Source organism: Microcebus murinus, chromosome 10 (assembly GCF_040939455.1).
Source record: "Microcebus murinus isolate Inina chromosome 10, M.murinus_Inina_mat1.0, whole genome shotgun sequence".
Lineage (NCBI taxonomy): Eukaryota > Metazoa > Chordata > Mammalia > Primates > Cheirogaleidae > Microcebus > Microcebus murinus.
The window spans coordinates 53,934,324-53,950,548 of NC_134113.1; the positions used below are offsets into that span (position 1 = coordinate 53,934,324).

The following is a 16,225-nucleotide window of genomic DNA, read 5'->3' on the forward strand; positions in this document are numbered from 1 at the left end:
GAAGCAAAATCCAAAACTTGCCCTTTGCCTCTCGCAACATAAATTATGTACAGTTCAGAATGATCGCTGATACAAAACATGCCAAGGACAGGGGCGCTGGGAATGGAAGGAGAGAGGGCGCTTTAAAAAAGGGAACCATTTCATCCGTTGTTACGAAGGACCAACCTTGCTGTACAGGATACACACAACACAAAATAAAGTCTTCACGGGATTCACACTTGTCAGCGATTTATTTTTTAAAAAGGGGGGAGGGTCCTGGAGGTGAGGGGAGAAGACTGTAAAGGGGAAAACTGAAAATTGAGTATGTGCGAGTGTAAACCAACCCAAAATACAAACACGGGGGGAGGGCGGGGGGTAGGATTTTGATGCAATTATACAGGCAGGGTACTTAAAAAAACCAACAACCAAAATTCCAACCTTGTAGCTTGGGTCTGAGTTATAGTTTATATAAAAATTAAAAACTGTATAAGGTTTCTTCACTAAAATCTACAGGACTATCGGATACCTAGCATATGCTTACAAAGTCTGCCCCATCCCCTTTTCCCAGTCCCAGGGCCCAAGCCCCAACCAGAGCCTGACTCACAGGAGCCAATCTCCCCCTCCCTGTAGCCTAGACCTTTTGCTCATGGAAAAGGAACATCCAAGGGCTGTGGCTTTGGGGGCAGCAGCCCAGTCTCCCTACTGTCTGATTTAATTACAGCGGTTCTGTGGGAGTGGGGGGGTGTTATTCTCTTAAACATTTGCAGCTTGAAACAGTTGAGGAAGCAGCTTAAAAAAAAACCAAAAACTCCCTACCCCCAATAATCCACAACCCCCCAAATTCAAAACAAAACAAAAACAAACCTAAAATCACAACAGTGACCGAGCTCCCCCTCCAGCAGGCCCGCCCAATCCACCACCACCAAGCCCACCCCTACACTCCAGACATTTGATTCTTGAAAATATTAATTACAAAATGCCCTTTGCCCACAGCCCCTAGGAGAGAACTGCATATAAGCTTCATCTTCATCCCCACGGTTCCCTACCAGAGAGGGGTTTGGGGCCTAACCCACCCCCTACCTACCCCCACCCCCAGGAAGAGGTTCAACTGCAGCACAAGCTTGGGCAGAAAGGGGAAGGAAAGGGAGGCAGGGAACCCATCACCCTCTGGCTCCCCCTGGGGTCAGCTCACTTTTGTGCGTTATAACATAGTCCAACTATACAACAGGGGGTGGGACTTGTCCAGCCTCTATACCCCCATCTTACAGCAGTCACAGCCAGGGGGTGGGGAGTGGGGGGGTGAGGAAAAGGGCGGTAGGTTGGGTAATGGAGGGGGCCCCCCCACAAGGGGAGCTCCATGTGTCCGCCCCATGCCCCCCTACCATTTATAAACTGGTTTTGTAAAAAGAAAATAGATATATTTATATAGAATATATAAAGCACAAAAATTAGTAGTTTTACATTTGCTCTCCCCGGGGGTGGGGGGAGAGGGGAGGGTTCTCACCTCCAGCCGGCTCCCCCATGCCCCACAAGACTATGTACAATCCCATGTATAAATAGATAAATACCCCCCACCCTCCCCGCGCTGACACTAAGCTCCCCCACCCCCACATCACCACCCCTTCCCACCAGACCAGCAGCAGTTTGGTGACTGAGGGAAAGTGGGAGCTCCAGGCCACACCCTGCCTCTCTAGGTATGGGCATGCCACTCAGGGATAGCCCTCACCCTACCCCCCACCCACCCCATCTAGGGGCTGGAGGGCAAATGGGCTCATGATGGGGTTGGGAAAACAGGAGGGAGATATCCTGGTCCTAGGTTTAGCACACCCCTCCTGCCCCCATGTCCAGATGGAGAAGGAAGTCCTAGAGCAACTAGGGGCCAGTCATCCCCAATCTTCATCATCATTTGCCTCAACCACCATCCCATGCCCATAATTAAAAACAAAGATGGATTTTTTGTTGTTGATTTTTCTTCCTCTTCCTACCCCCCTTCCACCCACTCAGAAGAGGGCAGTGAGGTGGGGGAGAGGGTTGGGGCAGTAGGGGGCTTGGAGAGGGTCTCACATTTCAAAACAGCAAAAAATCCAACACTTAAATGAGGTAGGTGTGGGTGCGGGGTCTCCTTGCCCGGCCTGCCCAGCTTGCCCTCCTGGGCAGCTGGGCGCCTCTTTCCCGTTCATGTTGCATTTGTCAGAGTGAAAAACAAGGAAACACAACCCATAGAGAGACAGAAACACAGAGGAGAAGAGGGAGACAGAGACAGATCAAGAGGGAAGAGGATGGGGGCAAGGGTGGGGGCAGGACCCGGCAGGCAGGGCCAGGTGTGGGACCCGGCCTTTGGGATTGTCAAGCTTAGTCAAGTCTCTTTGCAGCCTTGAGTTGGGCCGGAGAGGTCAGTGGGAGCAGCAGGGCTGTGAGGCCCGGCCACACATCCTCCTCCCCCCTCCCTGCTGCCTCCCAGATGCTTCTGGGTAGTTCCCGGCCCATATCCCCCTCAAACCTGAGATGCCCAATGGCTGCTTCTGTCTGGCCCCTCCTGGAGCTGGGGGCAGAGATGCCAGCCTGAGGGCCGGTGGCGGGGAAGAGGGTTGTCCCTGGTGCCCAGGGTGGGCTTGGCCTAGGGCCCTCTGCCCCAGCCTCCTGCTCCAGGGGCTCCGGTCAGCCGGCAGCCCCAGCCCTGGGTCCTGGCTCTGGCTGCTACCTCTCTTCCCCCTCATCCCTTTCAGGGAAGAGGTTGGGGGTTGGGGGAACTCCCCTGCCTGGTAGCCTCAAAGCTTCTTAGTTCATCCATTTCCGACAATTCCAGGCTCCACAGTGGCAGGGGATCTTGTGCTGATCGTCCTCAAAATCAAACTGATAGTCATAGGTCAGCTGGAAAGAGAAGACGGCAGAATCAATGCATCAGTGTCAACCCCCAGAAGAAGAGTGGGCAGTGAAGACCTGATCTGAGGAGAGTGGCCTTGGAACCCAGCTATTATGGAATGGCAGAGGAGAGGAGAGAGAAGGAGGAGCTGCTCTGTCACTCACACAAGATACTTCCTCTCACCTCCTCTCCTTTGGGGATTCGCCGGCTGGAGATGATGATGATTTTGTCCTCTTTGTCAAATGTCACGACTTCCGCCACACAGTTAGGGGCACAGGAATGGTTAATGTACCTGGACAGTAGAATAGAGTCAGGAATGCCAGGCAACTGAGTTGGGACAATTTGGTTCCTTGTTTGTCTACCCCCAGAATGCCACCCTCAGAGAGCCTAAGTCCTTCCTTCTTCATTCCTCTCACCTGGCAGGGCCTCCGGTCAACGTAGCATCAATCACATGTTCATTGTTTATTCGGAACATGTAGATGCCTCGATTCTAGAAAGGCAGAGGTTGTGGAAGAACAAGAGTATCAGAGAATAGAAGCAGTGGTGGCGGGAGCAGGTAGAAGACTCAGGCAGTGGGCTTCTCCCACACTCTCTATATTTCTCCTGCCTCTTCCCTCCCCGCCACCATCCACCCCCAGCTTCCCGCCTGCTCTCCCAGGCCCAATCCTGCCCTGGCTCCTTGGCTGAGTGTGGCTATGCACCACAATGGCCCATACCTGCTCCTCATAGATTTTTTCCCGCCGGTTAGCCACCTCATTTCTAATGATGGTGCCAATGTACTCGATGACCATTGTGTGCTTTTCTAGGTCCTTGGCTGCATAGAGCCCTAGGCCCTGGATACGGGAGCGAGCCAGATACACGTTGTTCTTCCACTCGGTGCGCAGCCGCCGGTACTGAGATGACTTGGAGTGCACAAACTGCTTGCTGTACGGGGTGTTGGTCTCGCCTGTGAAGGTGCTCTGATATGCCTTAGACATGCTGGTGCTGTTCAGGGTATGGGGCCTGGGAGGTGATATAGTCCATGACAAGACAGTTCTCCCTCAGACCAAGCACACACCACCAGCCTCCTCTGCCTCCTCCCTGGGATGTACAACATGCCAATTAGAGGCATGTGCTGCCTTGGGAGTGGAGTAGAAGCGACTGGGTCTCAGCTTTGATGAGGCAACAACTAGCTACAGAGACCCTTCAGACACTCTAGGTGACACAGAGAGCCCAGGATGAGGGGTGGGGTATGGAGGGAGAGGGGGGCACCAGTTCCCCTACACTGAGCCTGCTCTCCCACCTCCCATTTCCTACCACCCTCCTGCCAAACCATACTCAAGGCCATGCTCCTCTGGGAGGTCTTCCCCAAGCAGCCTAGGCCTAGAATTTAAGCTGATGGTTTGCTTGAATATCTCAGTCCTACCTCGTGCACGTATGGGAAGCTCTGAAAATGGGGGCCATGTCTACCACACTGGGGTGGATTTGAATTAAAACAGGCTGTGAATTCACACCCGAAAGGTGGCATCCTCCATTTCTTCAGACTGTCCCCTTCTCTGACATACCATCGGGCTCTGTGCAGACAGCTCAGTGCAGGGGAATGACTGATGCCTGGCGGGATGCCTTTTCACCACCCTAGGGCACCAGCCAATTCTTGCCCATCCCAAAGCAGTGGTTTTCAAACGTTTTTGTTCTTTTCTTTCTTATTTAGCAGAGATCTTTTTTTTTCTCCTTTAACAAAATGTTGATTAGAGCTCCAATACATAAACTAGATAACAATGGAGCTCTTCCGGTTGAATCCAATTTGGGGGAGGAGGAGTTATACATGGGAGATCCAAGTTCTGCCTACAAGTTCATGTGTTTTTTGGAACACACATGTTCACAGTTTGAAAACCACCGTTGTAGAGCATCAGGGATGAGGGCTGACTAGGGGTAGAGTCTCCGACGCTCTACGACAGCCTAGGAGCCTCCAAAGGCCTTTAAGAAAGCCCTGTTACCGTGGATTCTGCCTCCCTCTACCCAGGGACCAAGGTCAGGCTACTGTGGCACACAGAAAGAACAGTGACCCACAAGTCAAGAGGTGAAAGAGTCTGGTCCCAGCTGTGTGACCTTTGTTAAGTCACTTAAGCTTTCTGGGTCTCAGTTTTCTCAGCTGTAAAATGGGGATCATACCACCTGCCCTACCTACCTCATAAGGTTGTTGTGAGGATCAAATGAGATAATGGATGTGAAAACGCTTTGAAAAAAAAAGTATAAAGTGCTATACAAATGTAAGGTTTTATTATCTTTCTATTATACCTCTAATTATTTATTTTTGACACCAACTCAGCCTGGGGAAGGGAAGGTGACCCTAGCACTCATGGGGTGTCTGACATCTGGGAGAATCACAGGCCCCCCTGGAAGTAAAACAAAAGAGGGAAGAAGTGACCAGGTCCCTTATATATTTTGTGAAATTTCACTGTCTACCCAGAACCTCCCCAGCAGCAATTTCCAGGGTGCCCAAGATAACTCTGTCCTATACCCCAGGTCAACCCAGTATACTTGAGCAGGTTGAGGGAGAAAGAAAAGGATACCCTAGTGATACCTGTGTACCCTGTAATCAAGAGGTCTAAGAATGAATCCCCAGTTTCTCTAAAGGAACTCTGATCTGCATCCTAAACCCTCATAATGTGGCCAGAGGATCCCTACCAATACCCACACCCACATGCCTTGGCCCCAGCCCTACAAGCTCACCGTTTGTAGTGTGTAAGGATTTTAGGCTCCGATCGGGCACAGCCAGTGGGGTTGATCATGAGTGGCAGCTCCATCAGAGGGTGGCGCCCATAGCGAAATAAATAGTTTTGACAGCTCTCCACCCCAGGCAGCTGTGGGTACAGGTTGTGCACACCTTAGCCTGAGCCCTTTTGGGGCAAGGTCAAAGTTCCCAGCACCCACCTAGCCCCCCAGTTCCTGGTCCCTTCCTTACTGATTCAGCTATGCGAAGCACTGCATGCACCGTCAACCCGAAGAGCTCCTCGCCTTTCAGGTACTCAGGGAAGAGCCGCAGCATGTCAGCCTCTTTTCTCATGGCAGCCACAGGCTCAATGATGCGATTCCATACAGCTAAGAGGTAGGGAAAGAGAACAGCCCTCAGAGCCAACTTCTGCTCACTGACCCCCAGTCTCTAACCCTAATCTAGAGCTGCAGTTGTTTTCTGTGGCTTTTACACCTTCCCGTTGTGAATGAGTATGGATCTTCAGGACTCTCTCTTGGCCTCCTAGTCCCACTCTCTCTTAAGAAGCCAGGAGGGGCACCACAACCCTGGAGGGGCACCACAGAGCCTTGAGATACTAATCTAGGGCCCAGGAGACCTAACATAGGTCACAGTCCCTGCTGAAAGAACAGGCATGCTTTGCAGTTGGGAAGAGTTGGGTTCGGGTTTTAGTACTGGACATGGGACCTTGAGTCAAATAGCCATGTGCAACATAACATTTCAGTCAACAATGGACCTCATATACAGTAATCCCATAAGATTATAAAGCTGTATTATTACTGTACCTTTTCTATGTCTAAATATGTTCAGATATACAAATACCACTGTGTTACAATTGCCTACAGTATTCAGGACAGTGACATGCTATACAGGTTTGCAGCTTAGGAGTAATAGGCCATACCATATAGGTGTGCAGAAGGCTATACCATCTAGGTTTGTGTAAGCACACTCTATGAGGATCACTCAACGATGAAATTGACTAACAAAACATTTCTCAGAAAGTACTCCTGTCATTAAATGATACATGACCATCTTAAATCTAAGGCTTAGGTTATGTATAAAATAGGCATAATCATAGTAATCACCTCATAGGGTTGTGACTAAAATGACCTATACAAATCACTTAGCTTAGTTTGTGGCACATAGTACACACTCAAAAAAAGGTACCTGCTCTTATTGTTATTTTTCTCATTAACACTAAAACTAAGATCAAAACATTTTGTCCAGGGAAAAATAACTGCAAAGAACTTATGGTTAGGTTCAGGTTGGGTGAATGAGACGATAGGGTCTCAGAACGGTATTCTATAGTTTCACTGAGGATAGAAAAAGGAGCTAGACTATGTGAGATTAGACAAGCAAAATATTTTCAATTATAAGGGAATTTAAGGTGATTGAGAGAGACTGAAACACTTTCAAGAGACTCTTCCTGCCTGAGGTGAGGGAGGAGGATCACTCACAAGGAGGCTGCAGATCCTCTTATGGACTTCTTAACAGTGACCCTGGCAGAAACTCGCCCAATTCCACATCACCATTTCAAGGGCCCACTGCTCACCCTGGGGAGAGGCATCGGTGAAGACCAGGTCCTCCAGGCCCTGCTCGATGACTTTGATTACAAACTCCGGCCGCCCGTTGTTCTCGCCAATAGAGCAGCGGTAGCAGCAGCGACGATTGTTGGTACGGAGGCTCCAGTATATGCGTGTGGCCTCGTAGCCCACAGGATAGAGGGCAGTGGCACTGTGGAAGTCAGCCATCTGGTGAGGCAGCAGCTGTCCGATGGCATGGAACACAAGGCCCCCCACTCGGAACATGTGTAGCCGTTCTCCCCGCTGAATGATGCTGGCGATTTGCTTCACCTCGTCCCGCTCAATGTAAACCCGCCGGAAAACAGCGAAAGAGCTCAGCTCCTGCTCACAGGGCCCCTTGATCTTATGCATTGGACAAAGCATGGTCTTGTCCTTGAAGAACATGCACTTGGCGCGGATGGCACAAGCAAAATGGTAGACGTTGGGGCAACGCATGCGATTGCAGCTGCTGGTGGCACCAGTTCGCTGGCACAGGGAGCACTTGGTTAGCAGTCCTCGGTGCAGGGCAACCTCCACATTCATCAGTGCTCCACCCTGGGTCTCATACACCTCTGTGGACCACAGGGCACAGTTGAGGTGCACCCACAGATCCAGGTCCAGGTTCAGCAGGCGGGCAGGCCCGTCAGTGGCCCCATCACCCTCCTCATGACAGAAGCAGCAGCGCCGCATGTCTCGAGGCACCTTGTCGGGTCGCAAAGCTGTGCCAAGCTGCTCCATGAACTCTGCCACTTCCCGCTCATCCTCCTGCCGTCCACTACCCTTCTGGATGGTCAGCAGCAGCCGCAGCCGCTTCCAGCGTACTCCCTTCCATTTTTTGAGGCGAGGGGGACGGGAATCTTCACCTTCTTCAGGAGGCCGGGCTCGGGGTTTGGGCCGGGCTGATTCAGGGGATGAGGCCAGAGGCAGAGGCGAGGGGATGGGTGGCTCAGCTGACGGTTCAGCCGGAGGAAGTTCAACCAAGGGCTCAGCAGGGGGACTGGCAGGAGAAGGTGCCAAGGGGGATGGGGGTGGGGAGGGTTCTTCGGGAGGTGGGGCTGAGAGCTGTCGCACGTCCAGATTGGAGACATTGTAGGTGTAGCTGTGCTGGGTGGGCGGCTCTGGGGCAGGGCTCTCCTATGGGAGGGCACCCTGTATCATTAGTGTCAGTTCCTCAACTAACTAGTCCCCTCCCTCCCTCACTTAGGCTCCACTCTCCCAAAAGCCCTCTGCCTTCTTTGCTCCAGGCAGTACCTCTTTCCTAACACTCACCCCTTTTTCTCCTCTGACCTACCTGTTTCAGGAGGCTCAAGATGTCCAGCTGGCTCTTGAGGGTATAGCCAGGCAACACTGCATCAAACTGCTTCAGCCAATCAGGGCCAGCGTCTGGGCTCTTACCTCCCAGACCCTTTTCTTTCCCATCTGCAGAAGGAACAGGTCAGAGCCTCCCACAAGAATCATTCCCCTCAGGTCCCAAGGGGCTTTCCTGCCACACTCACCAGGGCCCTCAGCTTCCCCCTTCTTAGGCTCAATGCCTGCCCGGGCGGGGCTCTCTGGGAACAGCACCTCATAAGAGTTGGGGATCTTCATGCTCAGCAGCTCTGCCACTGCCACCATCACACCATTCAGGTTCTGGCAGGGCAGGGGAAAGGATGAAGAGACATGTCAGCAAAGTATCTAAAGTAATCACTACCACCAACTCAGTGGGGACAAGGCACCCAGAACCCATTCCCCAGGGGTCAGTCAGTCCTACCCCTGTGCCACCCCAGCTCTTCTCACACACTTCCAAACTACTGTGGGCACTGACAGAAGCTCCACAAAAAGGGAACCATGTCACCTAAGTTTAGGAAATGATGCATGCTGTATCCGTAACTTAGGGATTCATGACATATGCTAGCAAATTAAAGCACCTGATGAGTCTTATAGTGAAGAAACCCATATTATTGTTTTAATTTGGTTTTTCCAATTTTCTTTGACCACAAAATCCTGTTCCCATTTTCAAAAACAACAGAGTTTCACCAAATGTGACCAGGGAAACGCTGTCTTGTAGCACCTGTCACATTACACCATTCTCCTTGTTTGTTGACTTGTCTGCCTTTTACCACTTGTCTGCCACGAGCCCCCTGAGGGCAGGGACCGTGCTTCATATTCCCTAATCCCACAGCCTCTAGCCCAGGCTTTCCCATACAGCTGGTACTTAGTACACGTTTCTGAACAATGGCATTTTTTTTTATCAGGACAAATTCCAGGGACTGCTCTCTGATCAGGGTCCCCTTGGCCTCGAGGCACCCTCAGAACATACCTTGGCTGCAGCAGCTGAGACTGTCAGCATGACTGATACCTCACTTCCTTTGCCCTTTTCCCAAGATGTGGCAGGCAGCTTTCCAGGGACCTCCAGGTCGAGGGCCCCATAAGGCTTGGTATCTGGGAAGACTAAATGAGAAAGGGACTCGTGTAAAACTCCGCTACCTCTCTCCGCAGCTCTCCGCTACCTCTCCCCCCCCCCAGCTATCTATCTATCTATCTATCTATCTATCTATCTATCTATCTATCTATCTATCTATTTTGAGGCAGAGCCTCACTCTGTTGCCCAGGCTAGAGTGCCATGGTGTCAGCCTAGCTCACAGCAACCTCAAATTCCTGGGCTCAAGCAATCCTCCTGCCTCAGCCTCCCAAGTAGCTGGGACTACAGGCATGCGCCACCATGCCCGGCTCATTTTTTCTATATACTTCTCCCAGTTTCTGACAAGCCAGCTGAGCCTGGCCTGGCCCATCCCCACAGCAGCACATACCTGGGATGCTGGCCCGAGGAATGATGGGGATGACGGGGGAGAGGGCTCGGTCATCCTGCTCCCACCGGCCTGAGCCCAGATGAGGGAAACGAGGGGCCTCTTCCCCCAGGATGCTCTCAGGGGATGAAGCTGGCACAATGCTATCAGGAGAATCACTATCCTCATCACTCTCCATCCTGTGTGTCACAAGTAGACATTTGTTGCTACTGCCCTGTGGATTCCCTTTCCCAAATCTGGATTTTAGTAGATGTTATCATCTTATTTGAAATCTACTATTGGCCAAAGGAAAAATGAGGCAACCTGACCCCCAACCCTTATTCTGGCCCCACCCCTGTTCTGGCCCTACCCCCACCTGACATCCTCAGTCTGATTGTGAGGGGGTGTAGGCAAGGCAGCCAGCAGGTCTAGACTCTTCACCTCTGAAGCATCTGGTGGGTGGGTAGGGAGAAGAAAAGTCAAGGTGAAGGTGGCCAGAGCTGATGGTACTTTCTCCCCAACATTTCAGGTCTACTAGCATGAGATCTCAGCTTAGCTATCATGATTGACTATCCTCCCACCCACCAGTTTGGGACAGACAAACTGTATTTATTGAGCCTTTCCTGTGTGCCAGGCTCTGGGCTTTAGGTACATTCTTTATTTAACCTTTTACCAACTCCATTAGGTGAGTAGTATAATACCCAAGGAAACTAGGCTCACACAAGTCAATCAAGTTACTTGGCTAAAGTAACACAGCTCAATAAATGCAGAAATGACAATTCAAATCTAGATTGGACTGTAGCTCCCCACTAAAATTGGACTGTTCCTTCTACATAAAGCATCATTAACACACTCTCTGCCACCTACCCTGTTGCCTTTGCTCTAGAGTCTAGAAGCCCAACCTTGCCCCCAATAGGTCCTGAAAAGCCCCTTCCAAACCCAAGTGCCCTGTCATGTAAGCACACAGGGCAGAATGCAACCCACTTATTTCTTAAACTGTATGGCACATTAATAATTGGCTTGGCACCTGCCCACCAAACCCCACTGGGGCAGATATATGCTCTCAACTTACCCCTTAGTGCCCCATCAGTATCCCGGGCAGAGGCGGCATCCTTGGGGTGCTCCCCCAGCTCTTCAGATGGAGTGACACCATTTACCATCTTCTGCTGCACCGATGGGGGTGGGGTGGGAGGCAGCGACGAGGGTGGTGTCGGCGGGTTACTCAGGTTATTCTGGGGGGTGGGGGTGGGGGGTGTTGTGTGCAAGATGGCATAGGGAGACTGATATAATCTCCTGGCCCCCACTATATCAGCAATTCCCGCATGTCTTCCATTCCCACCCCCACTTTCCCAAGAACTTCATTACTCCCAAAAGGTATTGCCATTTTTCTGACCTTGGTAAGCAGCTGGGAATAGTAGTCAGGGCCAGTGGACAGCACCCCACTTCCAAAGGCCCCCCTCAGCTGGTTCTGCCCACTGACTGGGCAACCACTGCCAAAGGGAGCAAAGAGGCTAAAATTGGCGGTGATAGCAGGCTCCGTTAGGGGCAGCAGGGACAGCTCCTAGGAAGGGCAAGATGACAAAGTTGGAAATCTGCAGCATTTGCATCCCTGTCATTACACAGCTGGGGGACTGGGTGTCCCCTTATCCTGGGATGGGACCAGGGGACTGGCTCCTGGGGGTCACCTGTTTCAGCTGTTTCAGCAAGGCCTCGCTGGCCCTGACCCCGTCCTCCTTCCGCAGCTTCTTTCGGGAGCTCACCAACCTGTCGCTTGCCTTCTGTACCCGCTTGGGCTTCGGTGTCAAAGGTTTCCTTGCTGCTGCATCCTAAGCCAGATAAGCCTAGTGAAGGCTGTGGCCGTCATCCTCAGAGCCTTCATCTCCTGTCTGATCCAGACCCACTCACACTGCCCCCGGTAGCCTCCAGGCCCCAATCTACCTGCTTCACTCTAGTTAAGAGTACTCACCTCCTTGTTGCTGGGGGTACCCTGTAGTTTCTGCTCCAGCCCAGCCAATTTGCTGTCAATGTGTCCGTTGATCTCAGCTCGAAGCCCCTCAGACCCCCGCCCACTGCTGAGTTGCACATTCTTTGCCCGTAGAAGCTTCTGCAAGAGCAGATGTCCAGCCTCTGAGCGGGGGCCTGCCAGCAGGAGGTGGTTGCTGGTACCTGGTGCCCCTATTGGTTCCCCATTGGCCTCCCTCTTCACTGCCTGGGCTCCCAGGGCACATGGCTCTTCCCGAGGTTCCTGCTTGATGCTTAGTTGGGGTGGCTCAGGCACCGCCTGTCCATTCACCACCTGTTCCAGATGCCCAGGTACCAGGCTGCTCTGCACTGGCTTCTGGACTTCTGCTAGGTTGTCTGGGGGGTCCCAAGTTCCCAGCCCCTTGCCAAACAAGGTATCTGCAAGCTGGGCAGCAGCAGGTGAGACCCTCCCAGGAGGCAGCTCCAAAGGTGGCCCCTGGGACTTTGGGGTGCCTGGATGGGTGGGGGTGAGTTGGGCCTCAGTGGGGAGCTGAGAGCTGGGGGAAGGTAACTGTGAAGGTCTCTTTGGCTCTTGGGGGCTGGATGGTGGAGGTGTGGGATGGACAGGGCCAAGGACTGGTCCTGTGGATAAGGCTCCTTGTGGGGCAGGGAGCCGGGGTGGGCCCTGAGGTCGAGGTCCTGCCCCTAGCTCCTGGAGGGGGCCCGTCTGGGATCCAGGGAAGCCCCCAATTTGGGGTTGGCAGCCCAGGAGTCCCTGGAGAGGAGAGGGCTGGGTCCCAGGCTCCTGGTAGGGTGGGGTCTGGCGTACTGCCTGACTTTGCTGCAGCTGCCGCTGCATGAGAAGTGCCTGTAGCTGCTGTTGCTGTTGAGGACTCAAGTGCCGCAGCTGTGGGTTTTTGGCCAGAACTCCTTGGAGCTGTGCTCGAAGCTGACCCACTGTAGGCATAACTCCAACCCCAGGCAGACCCTGCCCAGACTGGGGGACAGGTCCTTGTTTAGGAGGTTGTGGCCCTATATTATTTTGCATGGGCCGCTCTAGCCCAGGGGGTTGCTGGGGGCCCAGAAGGTTCTGCGTCATGGGCCCAGGCTGCTCTCCTAGGGAAACAGAGGGTTGGGCCAGCAGGTGGGGCATAGATGAAGCCTCAGAAGATGATCCACTGCCTAGTTGTCCATGGCTTCCTCCACCTGCTGTGTGGAGCAAGTTAACTTGCTGTTGCTGCTGTCCTGGAAGCCTCAGAGGTGGCTGAAGCTGCAGAGAATTGGGCTGAGGCTGGGCCTGGGGTTGGACAAGCAGGAGTTGTGAGTCCCCAGAGAGTGAGGGTTTTACCTCCCCTGGTTCAGTGGCCATCGACTCAGGTGTAGTCCCTATTGCTAATGGCCCTCCCTGATGTGCTGAGGGCCCCTCAGTGACCTCTGAAGGAAGAGCCGTCTCTACAATGTTTTGTTCCTTGCCCGACAAGAGGAGGGTTGGGCCCAGGGCTCCTGGACTAGAAAAGTGTTGAAGAGGCTTGGCTGGTACACCAGGGCCAAGTGCCACCTGCTGCTGCTGTTGTTGCTGAGGAGACAGTAAAGTTCGACTCTGGTTCAAGAGGCCCATCTGCTGTTGTTGCTGCTGCTGCTGCTGCTGCTGCTGAAATTGCTGCTGCTGTAGCTGCTGTTGCTGCTGAAGCTGCTGCTGCTGCTGTAGCTGTTGCTGCTGTTGCAGCTGTTGCTGCTGTTGGAGCTGCTGCTGCTGTTGGAGCTGCTGCTGCTGTTGGAGCTGCTGCTGCTGTTGGAGCTGTTGCTGTTGCTGCTGCTGCTGCTGCTGTAGCTGCTGTTGCTGTAGCTGCTGCTGCTGAAGCTGTTGCTGCTGTAAAGGGCCCATGGGCTGAGCACTGAGTTTTGGCTGCCCACTGTGTGGTATCAGACCTTGCTGCAGATGAGACAGCCCTGCCATGGACCCCTGCTGTTGGTGTTGTTGCTGCTGCTGCTGCTGCTGAGCTGTGACCAGCCGATGTCCCATAAGGCCCTGACCCTGCTGTGCCAGCTGGGGGGAACTCAGTACCCGGGACTGGGTCATAAGCACCTGCCTGTGAGAGCCCTGGGGGCCCAAACCTCCAGGGTGCTGCTGCTGCAACACAGCCACCTGGGCAGGGCCCAGCATGCCCTGGGGCCCCTGGGGCGGCTGGGGGGACAACTGCTGGACTAGGAGGCCCTGATGACTGCCAGGAGGCAGAAGCCCCTGGGGCTTGGGACCCAGAGCCTGGTTTGCCTGTACCCCAGGACCCTGCTGCTGTTGCTGCTGGATTGCCACCTGTCCTAGGAGGTGCTGCTGCTGCTGCTGTTGCTGCAGTTTCTGGGCCAGCTGCATACGTTGCTGCTGCAGCTGTAGCTGCCTTTCCTGTAAAAGCCTTGAATCAGGTCCAAGGCTTCGAAGAGCAAGGTTGCCAGGGAAGAACCCTCCTGAGGGGCCAGCTAGGGATCCACCACCACCAGAATGTTGCTGTTGTTGCTGCTGGGCCAGAGCTGTGTTGAGGAAGGGGCCACCAGGCTGTCCAGGTAGTGCCATACTCCCAGGGGGCAGGCGAAGACCTCCAGCTTGTCCACCCGGAGGTCCCTGTGGTGGTTGCAGCCCATGGCCAGGTAGTAGCTGGCCAGGGAGCTTGGTAAGTAGCCGGGGACTCTGAGAAGGGCTGAGAGCCAACACTGCTGAATGCTGTTGCTGCTGTTGTTGCTGCTGCTGCTGCTGCTGCTGCTGTTGCTGCTGCTTATTCCGATATTCTGCCATGAGATTAGTGTGCTCCTTCTGCTGTTTCCGGACCTAACATGGGAGGATCAAGAGGTCAGCCTGGGGCATTCCCACCTATACAATCCCACTTCCCTGGCTTCTGGGTGCTAGACTGAAGTTTGCTTTCCCCACCTGATCCAGCTGTTTCTGGATCTTGCTCTGCTGTTCTGTAACCAGTTTAAGCTTCTCAGCATCAGCTTCTGGGAACTCACGACCAGCCTTTTTGGCAGTGCGCTGCTTGGCACACAGAGCCTTCCGGGACTTGCGGTGCACACCAATCTGCTCCTCTAGCACCTTCAGCTGCATCTGTAGGAGCTGCTGGGTATGAAACAGCCACTCTTCATATTGCCGCTGGTCAGCCTCATCTGGGAAAGGAAGCAGGGTGTCAGGACCTGCAAAATGGTGATCCCAATCCCTCTTCTTCCCTATGTTCCCACTCATGCCTTCCTCTCAAGCCCCATACTCACTGATCACTCCCTGGGCAAAAGTGGGCGGGTTGGGACGAGGCTGGGAGGGGTCACCAGCACTCCGCTCCTGTGATGAGAGAGGGTGCTGAAGGGTCTTTGTTCTATTCCAGGACCTAAGAAGGGTGGCCCAATGGCACAGGACCCAAGTTCCTACTCCCACCTGACCACTTACCTGGCCACTCCCAGCTGCCACATGGTTCTGCAGATCACTGCCAGCTCCCCCAGAGAGCCTCTGGGCTAACAGAGATACTTGCTGCCTGGAGTCCACCAAAGCATAGAAGATAAATGTTGGCAATGGGAAAGTTGGAAGGCAAAGAAGTGGGACAAGTAGGAAAGGGGACCACGAAGGAAAGGGGTGTGACTAGGAAAGAAAAGGGTCAACCTCACCCCAGCCCCGAGTCTTACCTGTTTATACCAGGTGCCACCCCAATGCTGCCCTGAGCCATCACTTTCTTGATGCCTTTCAAAGCCACCATCTTGGCCTTTGCAATGGGATCAATGATATCTTCTGCAGCAAATTTGTCCAGGTCTGGAGAGGGAATAGCCAAATGAGTGGGGCTTTGCGGAGGGTCAATCCTCCATTGTATGTTTGCCTTTCCTTTCAACACCTTGACCTCAACCAAGCCAAGCAGAACAATGGCACAGCATGGCAGAAAGACCACTGAAGTAGGAGCCTGGACGCGTGGGTGACTCAGCTCTATTATTCATAGGACATGTAGTCCTGTTTTTACTTACAATGCTAGGAAAAGAGACTCAGTAAATATTTGTTGAATCACTGTATCAATGTCATTCCACCTCTCTAAGCCTCAGTTTACACCTTTATTTGACAGAGATGATGATCCCTACCCTGCTTACCTCATGGAACTGTGGAGGATCAAATGTGCCAGAAATATGAGTACATTTCATGACTGGGAAAGCACTCTTCAAAAGTAGTATCCTCAGTGCAACTAGCACAGCCCGAGAACCCAAGATGCAGGCACTGTGGCAAAGCCCTAGACAGAGCTGTTTGGGGTACAACGTGTACCATGTGTAGCCCATGCCCTTGTCTATCCAGAATGCTACGTAAAAAAGCAACCACCAAAAACTTAAATCTTCCTAAAATCCTACA

General features: G+C 52.9%; 1 protein-coding gene across 3 annotated transcripts in view; it reads right to left on the reverse strand.

Moving 5' to 3' along the window:
• Window positions 1-211: 211 nt before the first annotated feature.
• KMT2D (lysine methyltransferase 2D) overlaps window positions 212-16,225 on the reverse strand; it is a 39,799-nt gene continuing 23,785 nt past the window's right edge. For all 3 annotated transcript variants that reach the window (XM_020287465.2, XM_012761140.3, XM_012760997.3), the window contains exons 36-55: window positions 15,523-15,646; window positions 15,290-15,374; window positions 15,118-15,184; window positions 14,783-15,015; window positions 11,867-14,683; window positions 11,586-11,726; window positions 11,294-11,461; window positions 10,973-11,132; window positions 10,277-10,352; window positions 9,925-10,100; window positions 9,435-9,565; window positions 8,632-8,764; window positions 8,427-8,554; window positions 7,126-8,269; window positions 5,787-5,923; window positions 5,555-5,685; window positions 3,559-3,844; window positions 3,259-3,332; window positions 3,026-3,134; window positions 212-2,850 (exon numbers count right to left, since the gene is read on the reverse strand). In XM_020287465.2, the coding sequence (XP_020143054.2) occupies window positions 2,758-2,850; window positions 3,026-3,134; window positions 3,259-3,332; window positions 3,559-3,844; window positions 5,555-5,685; window positions 5,787-5,923; window positions 7,126-8,269; window positions 8,427-8,554; window positions 8,632-8,764; window positions 9,435-9,565; window positions 9,925-10,100; window positions 10,277-10,352; window positions 10,973-11,132; window positions 11,294-11,461; window positions 11,586-11,726; window positions 11,867-14,683; window positions 14,783-15,015; window positions 15,118-15,184; window positions 15,290-15,374; window positions 15,523-15,646 (6,413 nt within the window). In that variant the 3' untranslated portion in view covers window positions 212-2,757. The remainder of the gene's footprint in view (window positions 2,851-3,025; window positions 3,135-3,258; window positions 3,333-3,558; window positions 3,845-5,554; window positions 5,686-5,786; window positions 5,924-7,125; window positions 8,270-8,426; window positions 8,555-8,631; window positions 8,765-9,434; window positions 9,566-9,924; window positions 10,101-10,276; window positions 10,353-10,972; window positions 11,133-11,293; window positions 11,462-11,585; window positions 11,727-11,866; window positions 14,684-14,782; window positions 15,016-15,117; window positions 15,185-15,289; window positions 15,375-15,522; window positions 15,647-16,225) is intronic.